The sequence below is a fragment of the Malaclemys terrapin genome, chromosome 6 (assembly GCF_027887155.1).
Source record: "Malaclemys terrapin pileata isolate rMalTer1 chromosome 6, rMalTer1.hap1, whole genome shotgun sequence".
NCBI classification, from domain to species: domain Eukaryota; kingdom Metazoa; phylum Chordata; order Testudines; family Emydidae; genus Malaclemys; species Malaclemys terrapin.
The window spans coordinates 92,136,357-92,161,224 of NC_071510.1; the positions used below are offsets into that span (position 1 = coordinate 92,136,357).

The 24,868-nt window shown below is 38.3% G+C and overlaps 1 protein-coding gene across 3 annotated transcripts in view; it reads right to left on the bottom strand.

Moving 5' to 3' along the window:
• Positions 1-24,868, bottom strand: part of MAST4 (microtubule associated serine/threonine kinase family member 4) — a 414,954-nt gene that overhangs the window by 183,830 nt on the left and 206,256 nt on the right. For all 3 annotated transcript variants that reach the window (XM_054032193.1, XM_054032192.1, XM_054032196.1), the window contains one exon: positions 23,057-23,088. In XM_054032193.1, coding sequence (XP_053888168.1) covers positions 23,057-23,088 — 32 coding nt within the window. The remainder of the gene's footprint in view (positions 1-23,056; positions 23,089-24,868) is intronic.

The window sequence follows — 24,868 nt, forward strand, 5'->3', positions numbered from 1 at the left end:
GAAAAAACTAAAAAAAGTTAGTCAGAAAGATGGTGCTACATCTTGGAATATATTGAATCAACTAGGACTAAAATAACTATTGTTTGTTGTTTAAATTTAAAGGACTTGTCACCCAGTGATAGGTTGATTAAATCCAGGTTGATAATTTGCATTTGTTTATTTGTTCTCTGTTGATGTTGGTTTCAGTTTTAACTGAGGTATCATACATAGGGCAGCTGGTATAATAAAAAAAAGAAAAAGAAAAATGTTTGCACATAAACTCTCTGCCATCGAAGTTTTACAAAGATCACTTTGGTATCCAAATACTAACCAGGAAAATTCAGAACAGTAAAAAAGCCCTCACTTTTTCAGATCACCTGGCAGCAATCAACATAAAGTTACATGCTTTAAGGGTTTTCATAAATGTACAGATTTCAAGGCCAACAGGGATCATTGTGATCATCTAGTGTGACCTTCTGTATAAGACAGGCCATAGCACTTCCCCCAATAATTACTAGAGCATAGCTTTCAGAAATGTGCAGTCTTATTTCCAGTCTGAACTTGTCTAGCTGCCACTTCCAGCCATTGGATCAGGTTAGACTTTCTCTGCTAGGTGAAGAGCCCACTATTAAATATTTGCTCCCCATGTAGTTATATTTTAAAACATATAAATATAAAGGGCAAGATTCTGTGCTATGCCTCCCAAAGGTGCAGCACAGAACGCACAGCCCAAAACTGTCAGCCACTTGGTAGCCTTCTCTGCCTATCCTATAGACCACAGTGCTACCCAGAATCTCCACAGTGAACTGAAGCCCTACCCCTGACGTGACTCTCCTTTTTATTGGATGACTCGTATGAAGCCAAAATGTTGCTGGATTGTTACATGTTTGTAATGAGCCCCTAATCCCTGATTGGCATTCCCTAGGGTCTACTGCATATTAATATCCATTCACATACACATATGGTGAACATGGATAAAAAAATTACATATTCAGTGTGTGTGTCACACACACACTTCAGAAACCTTCCAAAAATTTGTATGCGAGCTCCAGCCCCATACTTCCTGCACATCCGCATCAGGAAATATTAGCTTTTGTTTGGGGGCTAGAGCTGTTAGTCAGGGAGCTTCATGAATGATGGGCAAATACTACAGTAGCAGGAAGGCAGTGTGCGGATCCAGCATCATTCTTCTGAATTTCAGAAAAAATGTCAAGAGTTTTTTTTAAAGTCGTTTTATACTTAAAAAAAGAAAAGAAAAAAAAGCCATAGAATCTTGTAATTAAGAAAAACAATTATTCACTACAGGAATGTATTTTCTCCCATGAGCACACTTTTTTATTAATACCACACCAAATTTCAGCAAAGACCTTAAACTTCCCTTCAACACCTACACCCTCACAGCTGTAAATAACTACATATTTTGTGCAACATTCCCAAAAAAAGTCATTGCCCAGGCTTCTTACACATGCCAGTCCAGCGCTTTCTTCCTGCCTAATGTTTCCAGTCACATACTGCAAATCCGTAGGTTCTTAAAAGAAATAAAAAATAACAATTAAAAGGCAGATGTGCAGACATGAAATATTGGCAAAAACTGCCTGAAAAAAAAAATCAGTTTTTACAGAGCAATATTTAAATGCCATCCTGATTAAAAATCTTCTCAGTACCCATGACAGACAGAATTACATTAAAATTCTTTTAAATCATAGAATGACCCCATTTTTTGAAAATATTTACGAGATTTTCTTAGCAGAACCTAGAAGAGGAACAACTTCGTGGCATAACAATGTTCCATAACAACAGGTTTTTAGCAGGACTGCAAAGCTTCCATGGTTTAGCTAACTAAAAGGAGAGATTACCAGCCTGAATCCAGCTCAGGTCAACCGTAAGTAAAATTTGTTATTACAATAGGTAGGCCACTGAAGAGCCAATGTGAAATGAGTTGATTATCTCAATCCAGGTACTAGTGGACAAGTATATACATTTCAAACTCCCCACCACACTTGACATGCATGACACCAGAGTAGACAAAAATGAAATGGAGAGGACAAGCTCTCCCATTGCTAGCAGCAGTCCCCTCGAGGTCACTACTGGGCAACACTGGAAGGACATTAACAATTCAGACCATTCTGTGTCTTGCAAAAATTCACTAAAACAAAGGCCAAACAAAAACAAACAGTATTTTTTCATACACTTCAGGCACTTTTTACAGTGTATATGTGTAAAAACTTTAAATTTAATATATCCTGAGGTTTCTTGCATTAGTCACTTGACTATGTGAGGAGAAAAAAAATTAACTGATTTTCAAGTGTGCACTTTTCTCTTTCCTGCTTTATTTGCTATAAAAAAACCTACAGATTTAACATGTTATTTACATATCTATTAATGGTACTGACTTAAGACTAGAACTCAGGCAAGTAATTAGGAATTATCTAATTAATAAAGTACTAAAAATATACTCCTCTTCTATATATATTTTGTTGATTCATAGACACAGATACTGAACTGAAATCAAAGTCATAGGTAGGTGAAGCGTGCCAAGGGCTATTTATTTTCAAAAGGTCAACATCCAGTACACCTTTCAACAGTACTACATTGTATGGACAGATTCATAGATTTTCTTTGATGCTCTTATGCACTGTTCAATAAATCCAACAAAGGTACCATACTAAGCCAAGTTGGATTAGTTCGCCATAATACAGCTCTGATTAAACTTGTTCTCACGGTTAGTATTTTCTTCTAATGGTAACTTTTCAACCTACTAAAGCAAGTTAATAGATTTCACAATAGCAGCTAAAAACTAATATCTCTTCCCTAAATGTGAAATTAGAACATTTAAAAATATCTAAGGATACTTAACTGATTTTCTTTCCATATTTTATTTAGAAAAAATGTAATTAAACTGAGTACTAGAAATATTATAATTCAATACTCATAGTAACTTGCATATCACAGGCTCCTGACCACAAGCACACTCATTTGGAGGTTTAAAGAATGTAGCAATAGAATTAAAACTACAATAATTATTATTCCTTTGGTAATGAATTTTAAAGATGCTGACTTTATTACAGTGGGTCAAATATGATTATTTATAATTGTGCAACAGACAGACTGCTAGGCATTTTGCAGACAGAGAAGCCCCAAAGAGTATGAATTCTAAATTCTACACAGAGATAAGGGAAGCAAGAGGGCTAAAAAGCAGTGGCAGCATCAGGTTGGACAGGGTCAGATTAAGGCAGAGGCATTGGAGTTGCATGATTACATACAAAACACAGCTTTCATTAAAAATTATAATAATTAACTTCCTAGCTTTCAAAGTTGTGCCCCTTTCCTTCCCTCCTGCATCCCCTCTCCCTTTCTATGCAGTCACATTGATACTCCCATCCCCTTTCATTCCCATTTTTATTTCCTCTTCTTAGCAACACCGCTTCCTTCACCCTAGCTCATTCTCACATCACTATGGTACCACTACATACCTTCTCCGTTTCCCATTCCCTCAAATAGGGACAGCCAACACTAGTAAATAATTCAGCCAACAGTTATGCACACTGTTAGCCTATGTAACCAAATATCATTAAACCCTCAGGCTCTCTGCTCTCCTTATGTTTCTTCCCATCTCCCCATTCAGTCGGAATGACTTAAATACCCTCTATTCACTCTTCTCCCATATACTTCTCTTGGTTCCTGCTTTCAGACCCTGCTCCCTAAACCAATATTTCCTTCCTGTTGGAAATGCATTAGTCATGGTGAATTCACTGCAGGGTCCACCACTGAATTCAAGGGAATAGGAGACTTGAGTGTTTGTGTTGGTTGTGTGATAGCCAAAAAGCTCAACAATTGATACAGGAAAGCGGTACAGGATGATAGTAAGTCATGAAGAAACAAGAAGGTTTTACATCAAGCCACAGTAAATACGCAGAAAGTAGCACAAATTTCTCTTCAGTTTACCTGGAAGCCTGTTGATGGGCTTCCTTCTTCTCCCTGGAAATATGATGCTCCCAAAGCTTTCCAAACTCAAGATTTAAGTCAGCTACAGGTCAAGCAGTCAGCAATCTGGAGCACATCAGTGTTGTCAAAATACCAGTGTCTGTCTGAGCTCACATGGAACTCCTCCTCTCTGTCCCCGCCCCAAAAAATTACCATCTCCCTTGTTTTATTTCCTCTGTCAGGAGCTAAAATAAGCCCTACAGTTGTGAAGGAGTTTTCTATCTAGCTGGGTAATGTTCAGATTTGGACTAAATTGGTTGCCTCTATAGCAGCAGATCTGTCAAGAGGCAACTAATGTGAATCTTTCCCTGCTTAGTCTCAGTAATGTTTTACAGGCACTAGAGATGATTAGGATACCATCTGTGATTCGGATTTATATAATTCTCAACAGATAAAATTTAGTTGAAGGAAGGAGGAAAGTTGGATCCATTACTGGAGATTGCCAATAGCTTTGGAAGGGCTAGTTTGGAAGGGCAAGCTGCCAACATTGCGAATGAGCAAAGACAAAGCCTAACTTCAGGAAAAAGTCTGCTAACAATCATACCAGTTACTACTTGCCTTTTCTTGGAGGAAAAAATTAGAGCTGTGACAATGCAGCTCTGGAGTCCTCAGAATTCCCAAAATGATTTTCAGGTTTGTTTTAGGTCTCTGTATGGTACAAAAACAACAAGGAGTCTGGTGGCACCTTAAAGACTAACAGATTTATTTGGGCATAAGCTTTCATGGGTAAAAACCTCACTTCTTCGGATGCATAGAGTGAAAGTTACAGATGCAGGCATTATATACTGACACCTGGAGAGCAGGGAGTTACTTCACAAGTGGAGAACCAGTGTTGACAGGGCCAATTCAATCAGGGTGGATGTAGTCCACTCCCAATAATAGATGAGGAGGTGTCAATTCCAGGAGAGGAAAAGCTGCTTCTGTAATGAGCCAGCCACTCCCAGTCCCTATTCAAGCCCAGATTAATGGTGTTAAATTTGCAAATGAATTTTAGTTCTGCTGTTTCTCTTTGAAGTCTGTTTCTGAAGTTTTTTTGTTCAATGATAGTGACTTTTAAATCTGTAATAGAATGACCAGGGAGATTGAAGTGTTCACTTACTGGCTTTTGTATGTTACCATTCCTGATGTCCGATTTGTGTCCATTTATTCTTTTGCGGAGGGACAGTCCGGTTTGGCCGATGTACATGGCAGAGGGGCATTGCTAGCACATGATGGCATATATAACATTAGTGGATGTGCAGGTGAATGATCCCTTGATGGTGTGGCTGATGTGGTTGGGTCTTCTGATGGTGTCACCAGAGTAAATATGGGGACAGAGTAGGCAACGAGGTTTGCTACAGGGATTGGTTCCTGGGTTGGTGTATCTGTGGTGTGGTGTGTAGTTGCTGGTGAGTATTTGCTTCAGGTTCGGGGGTTGTCTGTAAGCTAGGACTAGCCTGCCTCCCAAGGTCTGTGAGAGTGAAGGATCATTTTCCAGGATAGGTTGTAGATCGTGGATAATGCGCTGGAGAAGTTTTAGCTGGGGGCTGTATGTGATGGCCAGTGGTGTTCTGTTATTGTCCTTGTTGGGCCTGTCCAGTAGTAGGTGATTTCTGGGTACCCGTCTTGCTCTGTCAATCTGTTTCCTCACTTCCCCAGGTGGGTATTGTAGTACAGAAACAGTACTGGGTCTCACTGACGGATGGATTTTCTTTGCAACATAAAGATCAAATACATTTGTTGATTATTTTGGTTTAATCATCAGCTTTTGATTCCACTGATGGGTTTCTAGAAACTGGCAGTGAGAGAGTAGGTTGTACCTCTTACCTTAGAAGACCCAGCAGGGAAAGTGATGCCCTTTCTCAGGGCTTTTCTTCTCTTTGGATCTTCTCTGTATCCTCTCCTCATTTCCTGACAGTTTCCCCTTTATTACCTCTTTCCTATTTCAAACTTTGCTCTAATTTTCTTATCTTTCCTTTGCCCAATCTCTGCCAGCCTTCCACCCCTCAGTCTCCCATGTCCTACTGTTTCTCCACCTGATCAAACTCTCTGCTTTTTCCCCAAATCACACTGCCAATCCCCAAAATTGTCTCCAACTTTTTCTTCTGTTTCCATCACCACCTTCTCCCTGGAGAGATGAACCTATGCATCAGGGATGGTCTAGATAATACTTAGTCCTGCCTCAGTGCAGGGGACTGGACTAGATCAGTGGTTCTCAACCAGGGGTACGCAGAGGACTTCCAGGGGGTACATCAACTCATTTTGATATTTGCCTAGTTTTACAACAGGTTACATAAAAAGCACTAGTGAAATCAGTACAAACTAAAATTTCATACATTTACTTGTTTATACCGCTCTGTATACTATACACTGAAATGTAAGTACAATCTTTATATTCCAATTGATTTATTTTATAATTATATGGTAAATGAGAAAATATGCAATTTTTCAGTAATACTGTGCTGTGACATTTTTGGATTTTGATGTCCGATTTTGTAAGCAAGTAGTTTTTAAGTGAGGTGAAACTTAGGAGTACACAAAACAAATCAGATTCTGAAAGGGTACAGTAGTCTGAAAAGGTAGAGAGCCACTGGACTAGATGACCTATTAAGGTCCCTTCCAGTCCTACATTTCTATGATTGTATGTGTTTGTTTGTTTAAGGAGGAGCCGAGGGGATCTCGTCTACACCTCTTGTACCTAGGGCTGATAGAAAATGTTTCATTGAAACTGTTTCAGAAAAATTGGGTTTTGACTGAAATTTTTTTGCAAAGTATCTTCTTTTTAAATCTGAACACCCAAACCCTGAAATATTTTGGCCAAAAATAAAAATATTCCCCCTTTCAGTTGAAAAATTTTTGATACTTGAATTTCTGACCCCAAAATGAATTTTAATGGAAAATTTAGATAATTTATTTTTTCACTGTAATTTTGCACAGGGAAAAAAATACTTTTCAACCAGATCTATTCTTCCCCACAAAGTAGAGATGGGAATAGGTGACAGGTGCCATCGTTCATACATATTCACCACCAAATGAAGAAGAGGCCAATCTCTCTGTCCCTACCAGGTGGTGTGAACCACCACCACCTACGGCAAGAAATTAATGACTACTGTGTCACAGTGGTCACTGAATCATGTGTGCAACAGTTCCTGCTTCTGGATCAATCTTTTCCATGACTATGGGTCAGCAATGGGCTTTGGAAAACCCTAAAATCAGCTTAAATATGAAATAATTAACCTGAGACAAACCCTCTAATTAAATAGCTTCTATTGAGAATAAAAGGTTTTTGGTGGCTCATAAACTCAGGATTGGTTTGCTTTAATATTCCCAATAATACATTTAGAATCAAAGAAATGTTTGTGACTTGAAATGGCAATAATGGGGAACTAGATGAACTATCATCTAAACTTTTATGCTATTACTGGCTACCTTGGAGCAGGGGTGCTAGAACAATTTGTATAGTGGGGGTGCTGAGAGACATTGAACCAAACTGTAAATCCTGTATATGATGGAAACCATTTCAAGTCAGGGGGTGCTGCAGCACCCCCCGCACCCTTAGTTCCAGCACCTATGCCTTGGAGGGTATAATACTCCTGCATAAGTCATTCTTAATCATACCATGTCTTTCCAAAGGTTAGATTGACTTTTTTTTTTTTTTTTTTTTTTTAAATTGAAGACAACTGCTAAGGTAGAGGAATATTAAAGAAATCCACAAGGGTTAATATTTTCCAACAATGGGTGCTCGAAGGTTGATTCCTAAATCCATATTTAGCTTTCTAAAATAAATAGCCTGATTTTCAAAAATGCAGAGTACCCAGCTTTTACTTTAGTGGGAATTTATGGATAATTCAGTACTTTGGAAAATTGGGTCATTTATTTTAAGTACTTAAATATGGACTTTGTTTTTGGTTCCTTTGTGATGTATGAAAATGGCAAGAAAACAAACAAGGCAAAATATTTCTGGTTGGCTTGTTTTTCACATTAGAAATGTAATTTACCATTATTTCAGCAGAAAACTGTAAAACCACCCACTCCACATCTCCAGCAAAGATAGAAGATGAATATACATATTAGTAAAAAGCAAACAGGAAAAAAAAGTTTTAAAACACTCCAGGCCTACTCCGCACATCATATATAAGCGAAGAGACCACAAGCAACTGTTTCCTTTGCAGTCATCTTTAAATCGTTACCTGAATCCCTTAAATCTTACAGTAACTCTTTATAAAAGTCTCCAACTTACCAGGACAAACGTCACTACCAGCTGCTAAATTTAAATATTACTGCAAAACCCTGGTAACAACCAGGCATACATGAATGCACTGAAATCATTTTATAATATGAAAACTTGTGCCCAAAACTGGAAAGCCATGCCATATCCCCGCTTTCCCTCCGCCGGTCCTTCTGATCAACAATAACACTGGCTCCATGTACTGACAGTAATAAAAAATATATTTATTCCCAGCTAAGCAAGAAGAGGGGAGGGGAAAAAAAAAACACAAACTACTTGGACTTTGTGATAATGACATCTGCGAAAAAGAGCCAGTCCATCTCTTAAATGACGGAAGACTATAATACCAACAATTGCGAGGAAAAAATCTTTAACACAAGATGTAAGGAAGGCAGCACCCTGCTGTTCCGCAACTGTCTTCTTTGCCTCAAAGCAATTATTTAGAATGCGGGGGGAGGGAGGACGGGGGGGTTATTACTTCAAAGGGAAAACACATTTTACAGAAATATGTGAGCACCTGCTTTTCTAAACACAAAACTGACAGTTTCTTCATATTTACATCTCACCTGTAATCCCCAGAAGAATACAGTGAATACATATCACAAAGATTGTTGAGAATGGCTTCATCTAACAATTAGTGGTTGTCTCTCAGCCACATTACTATGGCCCCAGTCCTACAAAGTCTAGGCATGTTGCTTTATGCATGTGACTTCAATGGGACTACTTGCAAGAGAAAGTGCGTGTGTGCCTAAGTCTATAATTATCCAGCACAACACTAAATAGACCCGAACAAATAATTTATAAAGCAAAAATCCATTTGCTAAACATTATATGTTTTTTCCACAAATGGAAAAAGGGTACAGATTGTGGTTTTCCCCAATTGTTTGTTATTTAAAGCTAACAGTTTTTGTTGTTGGTTGTCTCTTATTTCATATTCTTTAGGGTTTGCTGTTTGCAATTCAAGGTGTTTTGATGCATTACAGTTACTCACATGGCATTCTTCTGCTTCCTGACTGGAGGAGTACTTTTATCAGGTAGCCAGTAAAAATGTTTGATGACTAGATAATCTGGTTTTCATGGGTATTTTAAGCAAGCAAATTTCCTCTCATATTTGTGCCAATAAAACTTGATCCCAAAAGGGGGATACAGTCAACCAAAACTAATTTAAAAAAACAAACAAATATTTGTGGGAAATATTTTACATTATTCACCTACTCTAACTGAAAGCAGTCTGTTGTCATATTTGCTATGAAAGACCAGGAGACTAAGTAACTGAACCACTATGCCCAGGAATCCATGTAGTCCCAAATCCACGGCTGCCTACTCCTTGGCCCCATCAACTAACCTTCTTATCCATACATTTTCTCCCACCATCTAATGTTCCTGATGCTCTTACTGATGTCCTTCATCAGTTCTCTGTTCATCAGGGAAACACTACAGAAGTGGTGGGCAACCTGTGGTCCACATGCCGCAAGCAGGCTGTCAGGATAATCCGCTGGCAGGCTGTGAGACAGTGTTTACATCGACCGACCGCAGGCACGGCTGCTCACAGCTCCCAGTGGCTGCGGTTCACCATTCCCAGCCAATGGGAGCTGTGGGAACCAGTGTGGTCTGCAGGGACGTGCTGGCCGCCACTTCCCACAGCTCCCATTGGCTGGGAATGGTGAACCGCGGCCACTGGGAGCTGCGGGCAGTCATGCCTGTGGACTGTCAATGTAAACACTGTCTCGCAGCCTGCCAGCAGATTATCCTGAGGGGCCACAGGTTGCCCATTACTGCACTACTCAGAAGCAGCTGAGATGGAGCAGTCCACTGAATAAAAGTCTTCTAAGGGAAAAGGAACAGCACATGATATGAACAGGACTGTCAGGTGGTCCAATTTGTTGCTCTTTGCTTCCTTCCACTTGCTGTTTTCTGCCTAATTTTGTCAAGATTAGCTGTTGGGTCCTCTTAGTGAATCATGGGGACCTTTGTCCTGTGGTTTCTATTTTTTTATTGCTGCATGCCACCCTGAAAACACAGTATGTCAAAAAGGGAGACATACTGGCTGAGTAACACAGAATATATGTGCTAGTTACCCACTCCATGTTTCTTTAGTAGCTGAAGCGCTAAAGCCTGCCAATTAATAGGCAATAAATTACCATCAATTTGGTGCCTCCAAATCCCTCTCTGCCAACCAGAGACTCAGGTGTAGGTCCTCTTACTACCAGATGAAGACAAAAATAAAGCAAAACTCTTGTAACATAACTCTGGGGGCTGACTGGTTGGTCCTGCTCAATCTGAGCAATAAAGATTCTATTAATTCAAGTCACTACTAAATTCAAGAAGAAAAAGTCAGAAAGAACAGCATCAATCTGTACAGCTGGTTAACGTCAAGAGTTACATTGTTCACGCAATTAAATAATGTGGATGTCTGTCCTTTCTGCAAGTTATGACAACAGTTGTTCTCAAAAGGAAACAGTATAGGGATGAAATTCTGGCCCAAATGAATACAATCAGAATTCTGCCATTGACTGCAGTGCAGCCAGGATTTCACTCAAGGTGTATTGCTTTTTAAACACACATTCATATCTAGGTTGGGTTTTGTGCTTGAAATAGAACTTTGTACCTCACATGTAACAGAAAAACATCTATGGCCCAACACGTCCTTTCATTTTGTTACTTTCATTGAGTGTAAGCATATACTTTAAGATTCAGCTGTATAGGCGAGGTTCTATTGCAAAGCAGTACCAGGTTTTGGACAAAGCAGATGAGTCCTCAAGCCTCAACTCTCTCTGCTGCCACCAAGAGTGGTCTGATTCTCTACCCTGCTTTTACTGCTTCCATCTGGGCCATTATCTGATCCCAGTGACTGACCCCCTCTGCTAGTTTTCCTTTGGCCTGAGAGATCACACACTTCCTCCACCTGATAAAGAAGAGAAAGGTCTTTAAAAATATTTTCATTCCCTTATGCTGTGCTACCCCGGCTGATGTTGGTCTATTAGTCAGCTAAAGTGCACTTCCGACTGTATTCTCTACAGTCACATATGCACACAGAGCACACTTCATCAGGAAGGAAGCATGGTGGGTGACAATGGAGGGGCTCAGTATTCATTTTTCTGTTGGCCTTTTGCCCTAAAGCCACAGAAAAATGTGGCAACAAAAAGAATAGGTGTTGAGAGTTTATTACAATCAATTACACTGGTGTCCACAGAAATTCTTTTTTTTTTTTGTAATTTAAACAGACAAAAAATAAAAAAAGTAACAGCATAGTACAACACTTGGGAAACGGTCAACCAGATATTATAGTCCTGGAAATTCAAAACTTGAACATCCAATGAACATTTCATTCTCTATAAATTAGTCCCCCTGGTAGTGCAGTATAATAATAAATAGTAATAATAGTAAATTACTTCTTAAGGTTGTTGGCCTTTTGATCAGCTTTGAATGGCTCCTCTTTAAATGAAAGTGCAAAAATGAGATGGACAGTGGTTGTATTAACATAAGGGAATGACTGTAGGCTTGGTAATGGGACAAGAAGCATTTCATCTACAGATCAGACTGACAAAGTCATTACTTCCAGACTGCTCTTTGATGTCCTGGGTGCAATGACGTAATTGTCTTTTGGTATGCCTACTCTGCAATCAGGAGATGCGATTGTAGCACGTGTAGATATACCCACGCTAGCTCGGATATAGTTAGCATGTTAAAAATAGCACAGAAGCCAAAGTAGCACAGGCTGGTCACAGCATACAAACCCGCCCAGGACTCTAGGTATCTACTCAGCTGGCAAGCCCATACCACCACACCACACATGCTGCCATGGCATCACTGCTATTTTTTAGTGAGCACAATCAAAGGTAGCTCAGGTGCTGCGGTGCAGATACAGTGAATCGGTGTCTATCACATGAATTACCTACATAATTGACACCACTAATGGCTTTCTCAGAAGGGCTACATTGGATTAGAGACTGATTTATTCCTTCACTTTTAGAGGTGATCCGTTGCTGGGGAAGCATGGGAAAAGCTGGAACTGTTTTGCATTGCAAGGTTCAAAGGTGAAGGAGATTGCCATAAGGGACCTGTTGTTTGCAGATGATGCAGCCCTTGTGGCTTATAGTGTTGATGCCCTACAACGTCTTGTTACTAAATTCTCTGATTCATGCAAAATCTTTGGGCTAGCAATAAGCTTGAAGAAGACTGTTATCGTGCACCAAGGCTCTTCAGAACCAGTTGCAGATATCACCTTAGATGGATGTTGTTGACCAATTTTGCTATCTTGGCTCTACTGTTACCAGCAGTGTAGATCTTGATGCTGAGCTCACTAGTAAAAGCAGCCAGGAACTTTGGTCTTTTGCAAGATAGAGCTGATTTAATAGGACTTGAATCACCATTAGCCATACCAACTGAATGAAACATTCCATTTGATTTATTTTTTGGCTCTCTCTAGTAGCATAGTTTGACAGAAGTCTTACGAGAACTCATCCAGTGCTGTCAAATCCACAATGAGGTTCTGAAGATTTACATTACATGCAAATTTTTCTTACATTGCAAGCCCAACCCTTCTCCCACTGAAGTCAAATGTGTGACCTTTATTATAAGTAACTACAAAAAATGGGATGTTCTCACTCTAGGGAATAAACCTCAGTATTGGTGCAAAAATGGTTATTAACCTAATATTATACTAAATTATATATTACAAACTTGCCTTTATTGAATTTAAGAGATACAATTATTTTAATACACATGACACTTGAAGAATGGATAGCATATATGCTTATGTTTCAGTTGCTTTAATTACATTAAATATTCAAGCTAATTCTGGTAATTTCTGGGAAGATCTTTGCTTTCTGTCAACCAGGGACAGGCCCCCAGTGTCAAGGAAGATAACACCTCCTTAGCTATAAAACATTGTTTATTACCTCAACAGGTATTTACACAGACACTGGAATGCAGTTTTATAACTTTAATTTTGCTTAACATTCTATATTATTTTATTTTGTAATATGTTTGAAATCATAATATTTTAGTTCCTGTGATTTTACTTGTATACAATACTGGACAGGCACCTTTAATTCAAAGTTGTAAATGTACTACAAAAGGTAGATTGTAAACCTAGGAATCGTAGTCAAAAAGGCAAACAGCCCCAAGATTTGATTCCCAAAGAACGAGACATACCTCTGGTTATCAAGACAATCTATCTCAAGAAAACAAACTTTGTAAGATATATATGTTTTTGAAAGGCTTGATTGTTTGGAGAAATGTAGGGATGCTTTCTGTTCAGGATCAAAGAGGAGTGCTGCCTACAGATGTGTTATCACAGCTATAAACTGAGTCATAAAAATGGATTTCTTTTCACCCCTCTTTTTTTCAAAGGAAAACCTTTAGTTAAAACCTTACACAGAATTCTAGAAATAGCCTTATTGAAACTTGATACTGATATTTTAGTGCAAATATTTGTAATAAAAATATACACTTTGACTTCAATTACAGCACAGACTACAATATATATGAAAATGTAGATAAATGTAGATAAACATTCAAAATATTTAATAAATTTCAATTGGTATTCTATTGTTTACCAGTGCGATTAATCAAGATTAATGTTTTTAATTGCAATTAATTTTTTTTTAGTTAATTGCATGAGTTAACTGCGATTAATTGACAGCCCTACTTTAATACATATTCCCTCTCTGATTATGCAAAAGGACAACATACCACCAAGCAACCTTAACTCTGTGTTCATACAATTTTTGGCCACTGAATTTATTTTGAATTTAAGATTCTTAATATTCATTATTTGCCTGTCTCAAGACTGCTCCTTGAATTGCTTCTTTTAAGTAACTGAGTTAAAACACCCTTTGGTTTCATCAGACTTATACATTGTTATCAATGATAAACCAAACAGGATTCATCAAACGAAATTCTTTTGCATATATATCTGTTTTGGTTATCTATGAGATACTGCAGCAGGATGCATGACTCACTATGGAAAAAATGTACTAAGTTTTAGTTTGCCTAAAGATGAGGGTCCCTAACAGAGTATATCCACTCTCAAAGGTATAATCTCTGTTGAAAGCCCTCAACAGGATGACATACAGAACAGATTTTAACTGAAGTAACCATGGTTTATTGCTTGTGTCCAGTTTTTTTTTTCTTTTTTACTTTAATAATAAAAGTCAGTTAATCATTGTGATTGTTTTGCATGCTTTTAGTTGTGGCATGCCCTACTACTTGGAAAGAACACCATGTAACTAAAGCAGTAAGTGACATCCCTGACTGGCATTAAGAGAGAGACAAGTGAGGTTTGGCCTACCATTTCTTGTTTCTCTAAACCATACATTTTTGGAATAAAATTACTCGGCATTCAACTTAAAATATATCACCGCTTTCTACCCCACATCACCCATATGTATAAATGCTGAAATCAAGTCTCATTGTTTTGTCCAGTAACATTGACTCCACTTCCCATATACTGTACTGATATGTTGGTTGTAGCAGGCTTCTGTGTGCTACTTCCCTGATACTTATTGTCATCCATACTTAGTCATCAATAGAGCCCAATTACCAACAGTTATCAATTTTTTGAAACCTTGTTAGAATAAGCCCTTAAGCAAAGATCAGCTTTAACTTGTGCTTCTTTCTGTTACATTGTAGATAGTTAGTCTCTTCTGTCTTGCAACTTATCTGATGATATTAGCTGCTCTTCTTATAATGTATAATAAGATTTGTGATCACTATGTGAAAAACCTGCAGTGGCTGAATTTTCCAGGTGGGAAAGCAGATTAAATTTCTGTAGCAACTGAACAAAAGAAATTCTATTTTAAATGTTCACAGCTGATTTTTCTCAGAAGACTGGATTTAACAACAAATAAACATGCACATTTTTAACAAAGTAAGCCTCTCTGATAGGTTAAAAAAACAAAAAAGGTAAAAGTTACAAATCATACAACAATTTTTAGTTACAAAGGCATCTATCAAATTCAGAAGCCAAGAAATCCGTAACAGAATATTCACTGTAGTGTTGTTTACCTACAGAAACAAAGAAGAATCCTCAGTTTTTAAATCAGTGTTGAGGGGGGAGCAGGGACTCTTGTTATTCTGTGAATATATAAATGTAATTGATGGCTTCCCAAAGTCTGAAATCCTTAAAGGAATTTTTTGCTGTATGGATAATAGATCACATAGCTCTTCCTTTACACAACATGCCACTTTAAATGCTAATTCAGGTAAAATATACAAACTTTGGGTTTTATAGTTATTTTCTTGGCATATAAATGCAATAGTTGATTACTGTAGCCAAAATTCATTTTTAACATCAGTAATTTTTTTTAAAAAGGTTCTAACCTTCCTGGTTTTTCATATTTTGTTCCGTCACTTTTGTTCATATAAACTAATATTTTTATATGTATTTCAGACTTAATTTTTTTTTTTTTTTTTTTTTTTTAATGGAGATATCCCATCTCCTAGAACTGTAAGGGACCTTGAAAGGTCATCGAGTCCAGCCCCCTGCCTTTACTAGCAGGACCAAGTACTGATTTTGCCCCAGATCCCTAAGTGGCCCCCTCAAGGATTGAACTCACAACCCTGGGTTTAGCAGACCAATGCTCAAACCACTGAGCTACCCCTCCCCCCAATTGGCAGGTTTTTTCTAGCTTTCTCGTACTGTGGAGGGTACTCAAAGTAAGATGCTAAATTTAGAAATGTGTGGAGTATTTCAACAGATACTGTGCCACTGAAGTCCCTAACCATTGTAACATATGGTACTTTAAGAGGAAAAAGTAATGTCCCCAAAGAAAAGAGAAGAAAACACATTCCACTGAAGTATGCATATCTAGACCTTAACGTCTCTCAATTTAAACTCAAATTTACCTCTGCCTCCAACAAACCTCCCTTTCATTAAGGAAGTTTTTTATACCGGGAATGCTCATTCATAAAATTGAGGAAAGATCATATTCGTGATAAATGAATTTGTTTCCCCTTATTATGAAGTGCCTGCATTATTTTCCTATGAATCTCTAATTTTATCACATGGTATTTTCCACTTTGTGGATGAGGAAGATCAAGGAGGATGAATACATCTCTTTTTAACAATGTCACTAGTAATACAGCAATACTAATATACAGCTGACTAAAATGAGCATCTAGATAGAGAGCCGTCTCTCCAACTACTTACTTAGTTGGATACATTCCGAATGAAGAAGTATGTATTTTAATATACTGTTCTGCACTGCATCCAACATATGATCTGGCTTCTTAGAGAGATTTTCATGTGTAAGAGTATCTGTATGTTTTTATATGCAAAACACATCATACTTTAGCAATAACTTGTAATTTAACACTCCCCACCAGAAGCAAAATTAACATTATCCCTGGCACTGAAGCAAATGTAGGCATGAGCTTAAGTACTTCCTGAAATGGGATGACAGTGCTCATTGAAGTCAATGGGAATACTCACAGTAACATATAAAGACTATACCTCTGTAGCAAGTTGGAACGTTTCTAGTCTTTTATTTTTTTCTGCTTCAGTAGAGAACTTTTATATAAATTTGCTAATAAAGAACCCTGGACTGGGGAAGAGGCTGGATCCCTCTAACTGCTCATATTCCGTGTTCCAGACATTATTACATCCGAGTTTGGGGTTTTTTGAATGTGTGGAGTATTAATAAAGAATGTGATATTGCTCTGGAGCACTAGTTTGATACTTTAAACCTTAACTTTTAAAAATGGTATTTTGTTTGGGAATTTGTTTTAATGACTGCCAACAGTTTAAATTGGGTCAATGGATCAGTCCTAGAAAGAGGAGGGGGAGCTCTGCTCTGACATATCTCAGGAGACCCACCAACAGAGAGCTCCACTTCTGTAAGTCTATAAGTGCCTTCGGGGAAGGGGAAAGTAAATTATACCTGTGTGGGAAGAATGAGTAGTGAATACTGGGGGGGTGGATGGAGGGAAAGGCTTTTAACCACATTGACTAAATATAAAACTGTTAAGCACTTTTCAATTTTTAAAATGTTTAAAGTTGAAAAATGTCTCTGCCCCTCGCCATGCCAACCCCCTTGTTCTCTAAACCTTTCCATGTCTTCTTCAGTCCCCTGTACTCCAAACCCACAATGTCCTCCAAGCCCTCTGCGCCTCCTTCACCCAACCCTTCTATGCTCTGCCTCCTGACCCACCTGCCATGTACCACATCCTCTTGTCCCTCCATTCTAATACCACATAGCACAGCTCCATGCCATGCAAACCCCTATTCCCATTAGTCCCTATGTCCATTCTAGTGCTCCCCACTTATAATGCCTCCCTCCCAGACTTCTGCCTTTCCACATTGCTCTCCACATGCCACCTCACAACCCATGCCTGGAGTCAGTAGGTCAATTTATATTTACCACTGTAATTATCTTAAACTTTTCTCTGCATACCCATGAAAACAGCCCTGAGTGCATGGCCCAGACTGTAGCAATAAGCAAAAGAAAATGCATGAGTTTAAGGGAAACACAACCAGAAAACACAAAATATTGCATCCTAGCACTTCAAGGCATAGGACCTGCATAGGCCATGTCTTCACCCCAGCTTAAGGCACAAGGAATCAGAACCGAAGCTCTCTTCAGCCTAGTCCAAATCCTCCCACCTCCTTTTACAACCTACAACTAGTTTGTAAATTATGGATTTTTTTTCCCGCTTGATAAAGCTAACAAAGTGACTTAAGCAGCACATTATCTTTCATTTTCCAAGTTCCTCCATTTCCTAACCCTGTGGTATGACTGGGTACGTGCTTCCCTTCCTGTCCCCCCCATCAAGGGCCCTTCTTCAGCATTCTGTGCCTTCGTTGCTCCATGATACTGAAAAGTAAGCATATGTGAAGTTGTGCAGACCTTTCAGAAATTTCTGATTCCTCACAACTAAGTGTTGAAGAAATTTTACTTATATTTCATATGTTAAGTCTCAGTGTGGGGTAGCTCCTGATCCTGCAGCTCAAGTAGTGCTATTGATCAAGTGCTGTAGATCTGGACATAATTCAGAGTTTAGGAAGGCAAAAATAATATTTATATTAAAAATAACCTGCAGAATTCAGACTAACAACTTTAATAGCTGGATATGATTATGCTAACAAGGGGACATTTCTTGATTAGACTTGTATTGAACTAATCTCAGCATCATGAAAAAGTCAAAATTTACATCTCAAATCATAGTGCCATAAAACTATGTAAGTGAAAAGCAATTAATGCGCCTGCTCTGGAACTTTTTTTTCCAAAACTTGAGGAAAAATTAGATTTTACTTTTAAAACATTCAGTGTCAAACACCATAAGTAAAATGAGAGGTAATGCTGAAGAAAGAAAATAGCTCAGACCAGTGATTTGAAGCTGTCTCCTCCAATCCCAGGTGAGTGTCCTAACCACTGAGTTACAGTCTCTCTCACCCAATGGCTATTCAAATATTTTATACACAGTGGAACAGCTTCAACAGGAAGACTGAGAGTCCCCTTCTCCTCCCTTCCCCGAATAACCAATAGCCTGGTGTTTAAGACATTCACCTGGGCAAGGGAGCACCAGGTTCCAGTCCCTGCTTCCTTTAACATTCTTTACAGAGAACCTGTATTTAATACCATGTTAAAATCTGATATTACATTAGCTTTGCAGAAAAGAAGCAGCATAACCTATTGGCATTATATTTTAAAATGGTGCTTACACTGGCAGCTGGGAACCCAGAGCTCCTAACAGAGCTTTAAATGACTGTGACAACTCTTGCTATCATTCCCCTGCACATGCCCTTCCGAGCTACAGATTTATGAGAACACACTTGGAAGTGTATTTTCTTCTCTTGGCCAATTAAACTTACACATTGCCACCACAATTCTCTCAACATACAGTTGTTATTTTAATATGGGGGCACTGCATTCCTCTGCATCTCCACAGCAATTTGAGCTTTGCCCTCAATATGATCATAACCAATCACTAATGATGACAGGAATTATATAGGTGTGTCAAGTACACATATGGGAAGTAGTAATACAAAATGCCAGTTATAAGTAATTTCACAAGGTGGTGTCATTTTAACACAAGTTTATAAAAGTACAGTACTCATGGGGTAGCTAAATAGCAGAAAACAAAAAAACAACAAAAAAATAAACCCTAATTACTATGGAAACAACAAGGAGTCTGGTGGCACCCTAAAGACTAACAGATTTATTTGGGCATAAGCTTTCGTGGGTAAAAACCTCACTTCTTCGGATGCATAGAGTGAAAGTTACAGATGCAGGTATTATATACTGACACATGGAGAGAAGGGAGTTACTTCACAAGTGGAGAACCAGTGTTGACAGGGCCAATTCAATCAGGGTGAATGTAGTCCACTCCCAATAATAGATGAGGAGGTGTAGCCAGCTGGTGCAACTAAACACACACCACAGAAACACCAACCCAGGAACCAATCCCTGTAGCAAACCTCGTTGCCTACTCTGTCCCCATATCTACTCTGGCGACACCATCAGAGGACCCAACCACACCATCAAGGGCTTATTCACCTGCACATCTGCTAAAGTTATATATGCCATCATGTGCCAGCAATGCCCCTCTGCCATGTATATTGGCCAAACCGGACAGTCCCTCCGCAAAAGAATAAATGGACACAAATCGGACATCAGGAATGGTAACATACAAAAGCCAGTAAGTGAACACTTCAATCTCCCTGGTCATTCTATTACAGATTTAAAAGTCACTATCATTGAACCAAAAAACTTCAGAAACAGACTTCAAAGAGAAACAGCAGAACTAAAATTCATTTGCCAATTTAACACCATTAATCTGGGTTTGAATAGGGACTGGGAGTGGCTGGCTCATTACAGAAGCAGCTTTTCCTCTCCTGGAATTGACACCTCCTCATCTATTATTGGGAGTGGACTACATCCACCCTGACTGAATTGGCTCTGTCAACACTGGTTCTCCACTTGCAAAGTAACTCCCTTCTCTCCATGTGTCAGTATATAATACCTGCATCTGTAACTTTCACTCTATGCATCCGAAGAAGTGAGGTTTTTATCCACGAAAGCTTATGCCCAAATAAATCTGTTAGTCTTTAAGGTGCCACCAGACTCCTTGTTGTTTTTGTAGATACAGACTAACACGGCTACCCCCTGATAATAATTATTATAACTATAGATTATCCACGCACCTAGTTTTAGCAGTTATGTAAATTCTTTTAGGAAACCCTTGGGAAGAAGAGGTAACCAGACAAGCCTTATTCTTTAGAAATATTTTTAAAATTACTCTGCCTATTGGCATTTCTCAGGCACCTAGTATCTATGGGCTATACAAATAATGACAACTGGAATTAGGTTTTCTTTTAAAAAATACTCAATCCATTTCCTTGTGTGATTGGGAAACTGTCAGCATGAGACTCTCTCATTAGTCCTGGCAAAGGGTACCTACCAACAGAGCTAAGAAGTCCCTAAGGAAGGAACTGCAGGATTTCAGTCAGTCTCCATGGTGCTTCACAATTGTACTTCAGCTCTTTATAAAATGCAATTTCCCCATTTCAACCCTCTATATTGGCATTTGTGATGCAACAGATATGCTACAGTTGGGAACCTGTGATGACAGCCAGATGAATAAAGATGGACAAAATATTAGAATCAAGCCTTAAATCCAATCATAGTGAGCCTGGTTTGAGGTTCAACATGCTTTTTGCTCTCAGAGAGGGAGTGGATGAAATTCAGTCAGTGGGGAAATTCCCATGCCTCACTGGAACATCTTTTCCTAGCCCCATAAACTACTGCACCTCCTACAAAACCCCAGGACTCCTTTACTGTTACCATTTGGGGAAGTACCGTTGCCATCCACTCACTAACTCCTCTCCCCACCCTCACCCCCTTCTTGCTGGATCTTTGGAGGGGAAAAGGAGACATCTCCCTCTTACACAAAGTCTGCTGGGGGAGAAGGAGGAACCAGCCCACCCTTTCCCTTAAAGCCACCCAGCAATAAAATCACTACTCATTGTGTGGCCTTGTGCAAATGCACTATTGCTACATCTTTGGGCCGAGTATAAGAATACTGATGTATCCCCTCCTCCACAGCAATGTTGTGAGGATTAATCAGATTACCTTCAAAGCACTCAACAAAACAGGAGAGTTATTAAGTACTTACAACACTTTTGGGCAAGGCCACAGAGCATCACCTCAGTGATGTTCTCAAAACAACAAGACCCCAAAAGGTAGCCTGGCATTGGGTATACAGATGTCAATAATGTTGTCTCATTTGATATTGAGAAATCAAATAGAGCTCTCTAAAGTCTGAAGCACTTACTGGTTTCTATAGGCCAACATGAGCTAAACAGAAGCTAAGAATACCAAGTTCCGGCAAGGGTATCAATGTAACCAGTATCTTGAACTTCGAACCCCTTGATCCACGTAAACGCACTAAGCAGAAAAAATGAAACACTATCACTCCAGATCCCGGAGTCCATTTCTGAAAATCTCATAAGGGGCCAGATTGTTTTGTGAGCAAAACAAACAGAACTGTTAAATATTCAGCATGTGATCGGTTAGAATAGCAACTTAAAACCACATGCAAGGCATTTTATAATGCCAAAGGAAGTAAAACGTTCAGCACTTAGAGTCTATTTTCATGTAATAGTTCAAGAAGAGAATAGAGCCAGACTGTTGGCCGCTTGACAGCTGCAGCTTGTTTAGATCTAGTTAGTGACTTCACACTTATTTAGATAGCACTTTGCATGCTCTGGCTTGCTCATGCAAGCTCTTCAATAGGCACAAAACACACATAGCCAGAAGGAATGTCTTAGCAACCTATGGGTTTTGAAATATCTAGACTATCTGGATTCACTGGTTCTAAGCTTAGATTCAGTCCATCTTCTGAGGTAAACAAATGTTTTCCAGAAATGTATTTGTTCTTGGCCAGTGTTTCCCCTACCTACATTATTAAGCAGCATGTTATAGATCAGTGCAATCACTCGTATGCCAGCAGTAGCGGCATTTTGATGGTGCTGTATGTGTATATAAAACTTGGGACCTCCAGGATAAAAAGATTCTATATATTAGTGTTCTTCTCAGCTATCTCCTTTGCTAGATTTTGCTCAGAGTCATGAGATTATGAAATAAGTCTTAAATACAACCGTTCTAGGTTGCCTCTATATGGAACAGCTGTTAGTAAAGTAGTCAAGTACTATTAAATTATAACAGACCAGTTGTGCGTTGTAGAGTATGTAATTCTCCACATTCTAGAGAAAGAGATACAAAAGAAATGCAAATAAAACCACAACTTTTAAAACATAATAATTCAAAATGTATGAGAGATAAAGTCCAGGTACATAAATCTGCAAAGTGCAAGTAGCCATAAAGTAACAGCATATTTGAATACCTTTTCATTAATGCACTAGCCCAATAATAATACATGCTAGGATGTGCACAATCTGTACTTCCTCTGGTTAAAACACTACATACACACAATTACATACATTTACCCAAATTGTTCAATTTTTTATTTCTATTTTCTCTACATCAGCAATATCAGGTTAAGTCAATTTAGGTTGCACTGTTCATGAGAAAACCAAATATTTGCCTGGTTACAACAAAAACAACAACAATCTGAATTAAAATGTTACGTAAGGAACACTTATTTTATTAATAACCGCAGCATAAACCTTCAAAGTCTTTCACAATAGCCTCTTTCATAACAGGCCACTAAACCACACCAGTATAAATCTTCAGAACACAACATATCGACCCATGGGTATTCATTTACAATCTCAATTTTCTGTGTGTGTATCATAAGGCCAATCAACTGCCACACTTAACCTTCATTCCATCTCCCACTGAAAAACGAATAGACATATTGAAGAACTGTCAAACCACATACTGTGCAGTGAGCACAATGGAAGGAACTTTAGCTACTTACAAACTTCCTCTTCTTGGAAGACTCAGCTCCTTCTGTAAAATGAAAAAAGATTGTGTTACATTTGAAATCAAAAGAATACAGTTGGAAATATCCATTTTTTAAAATTAAGTACCACAATCCTTCAATCTCAACAATACTGTACACAGACAGCACAGATGTGTTTTGAATATAATAAAGGATTATACAGATTTTGTATAAATCTTCTTTCATGTTCTGCTTCCTACTGTTATTTCAAACACTGATTTTCTTTAGGTTTATCTTTGGGAATGTTCAATAGCATCTGTGACAGAAATATTCTCAGATCACATTTCAAACAACAGAATAACCGAACAGCCAGATCCACTGGGGATTTTTAAAAGAATTAAAATTAGCAAGGGCCCAGTTCTGCAATATGCTAATCTTCCGTAATGCCCACGTGTGCAAAAATAGTTGAGGATATTCAGCACCTGACAGGGTCAGGCTCCGGCTCCAAGGAATCCATCACAAATATCAAGGATCTTGCATCAGAACATGGACATTGTTCATTTATTTTGACAAGGATAGCTTGACCGGTTATACCACTACTAATATGCTCATACAATGTTCTAGAGTACATCATTTTATGAAGTCTTAATACAAAGCACCGTAATGCACTTTTTTTTTTTTTTAAACACAAAACTTTTGCTAAGAAGTAGGGTGAAACTGCCATTTGGCGAGAATTATTGTGACTGTATATTAGCTAAATGAGAATTAGTGAGAAGTTACTATAGCTAATATATTTTCTATTGGTATTTTGGATAGAAGACACCTACAATGCCCAAGTTCTGTCCATTTAAAAGATGCATGATATATGCCTAGAAGTGGGCCAGGTAATATCAGATAAATTATGTAATATCCATTTTCTGCTGTCCGATTCCCCCGCCCCCATATATCTTGTTACACTTTGGTACCCCTCATTCACCTCCCTCTATTTCTGCCATTCCAGTTATTTTCTCAAAACTATATTTGTAAAGTTTTTGTAATCTTGTTCAGATGGAAATATAGCCTGCATTTAAATGAAGGGGTACTCATCTGACCTATGAGATACACAGTACTAGATGTTCTCCAGGCAGATACTTTGATTTCAAAGACAACACAACAGAAGATGTGCCTGTGTTAGTGGGTTGTGGAGGCCTGTTAGATGGATGTTTTTAATCACTCTGGTTTAGAATAATTGTGTATCTCCTATTTTATCTCACCTAGCATACTGTTTTTACACATCTAATAGATGTATAGTTAATTTACATTGGCAAACCAAACTAGCTAAAAGATGTGATGTTAGAATTTTTTCTTTTAAAAAAGAATCGGAAAAATAAGATTCTACATAGTGCATAAAATGCATGTGCACCCTCTGACCAGATAATGCATATGAATGTGTAAAAAAAACAAAAACAAATAAATGGATAAAAATGGTTCACTCAGTCACCCTAAAAAGGACCATGAAGAAATGAGTACTTTTACATTATTTGCAGACTTTAGATGGTGTACAGTGAATAAGGCAAAGGCCACAAAAATATCAAATAACTGCTTCATTTCTGAGCACCATCCATCCTGTACAGTAAATGAGGCAGGGGACCTGTGAACATAATGTAATTAACTTTATTCTAATATTTGCTAGTTCTGGAGTTTCTGCAACTTTTTAAAATTTTCAACTTAAATAATATCTTAACATAACCTTATATATGTAATATACAAGTGTTACACACACACACACAAAATTGTTTTACATAAACTAAATAATTCCAGTAAGTTCAAAATGCTGGAGACCACAAACATCCACTTAATTTTTTAAAA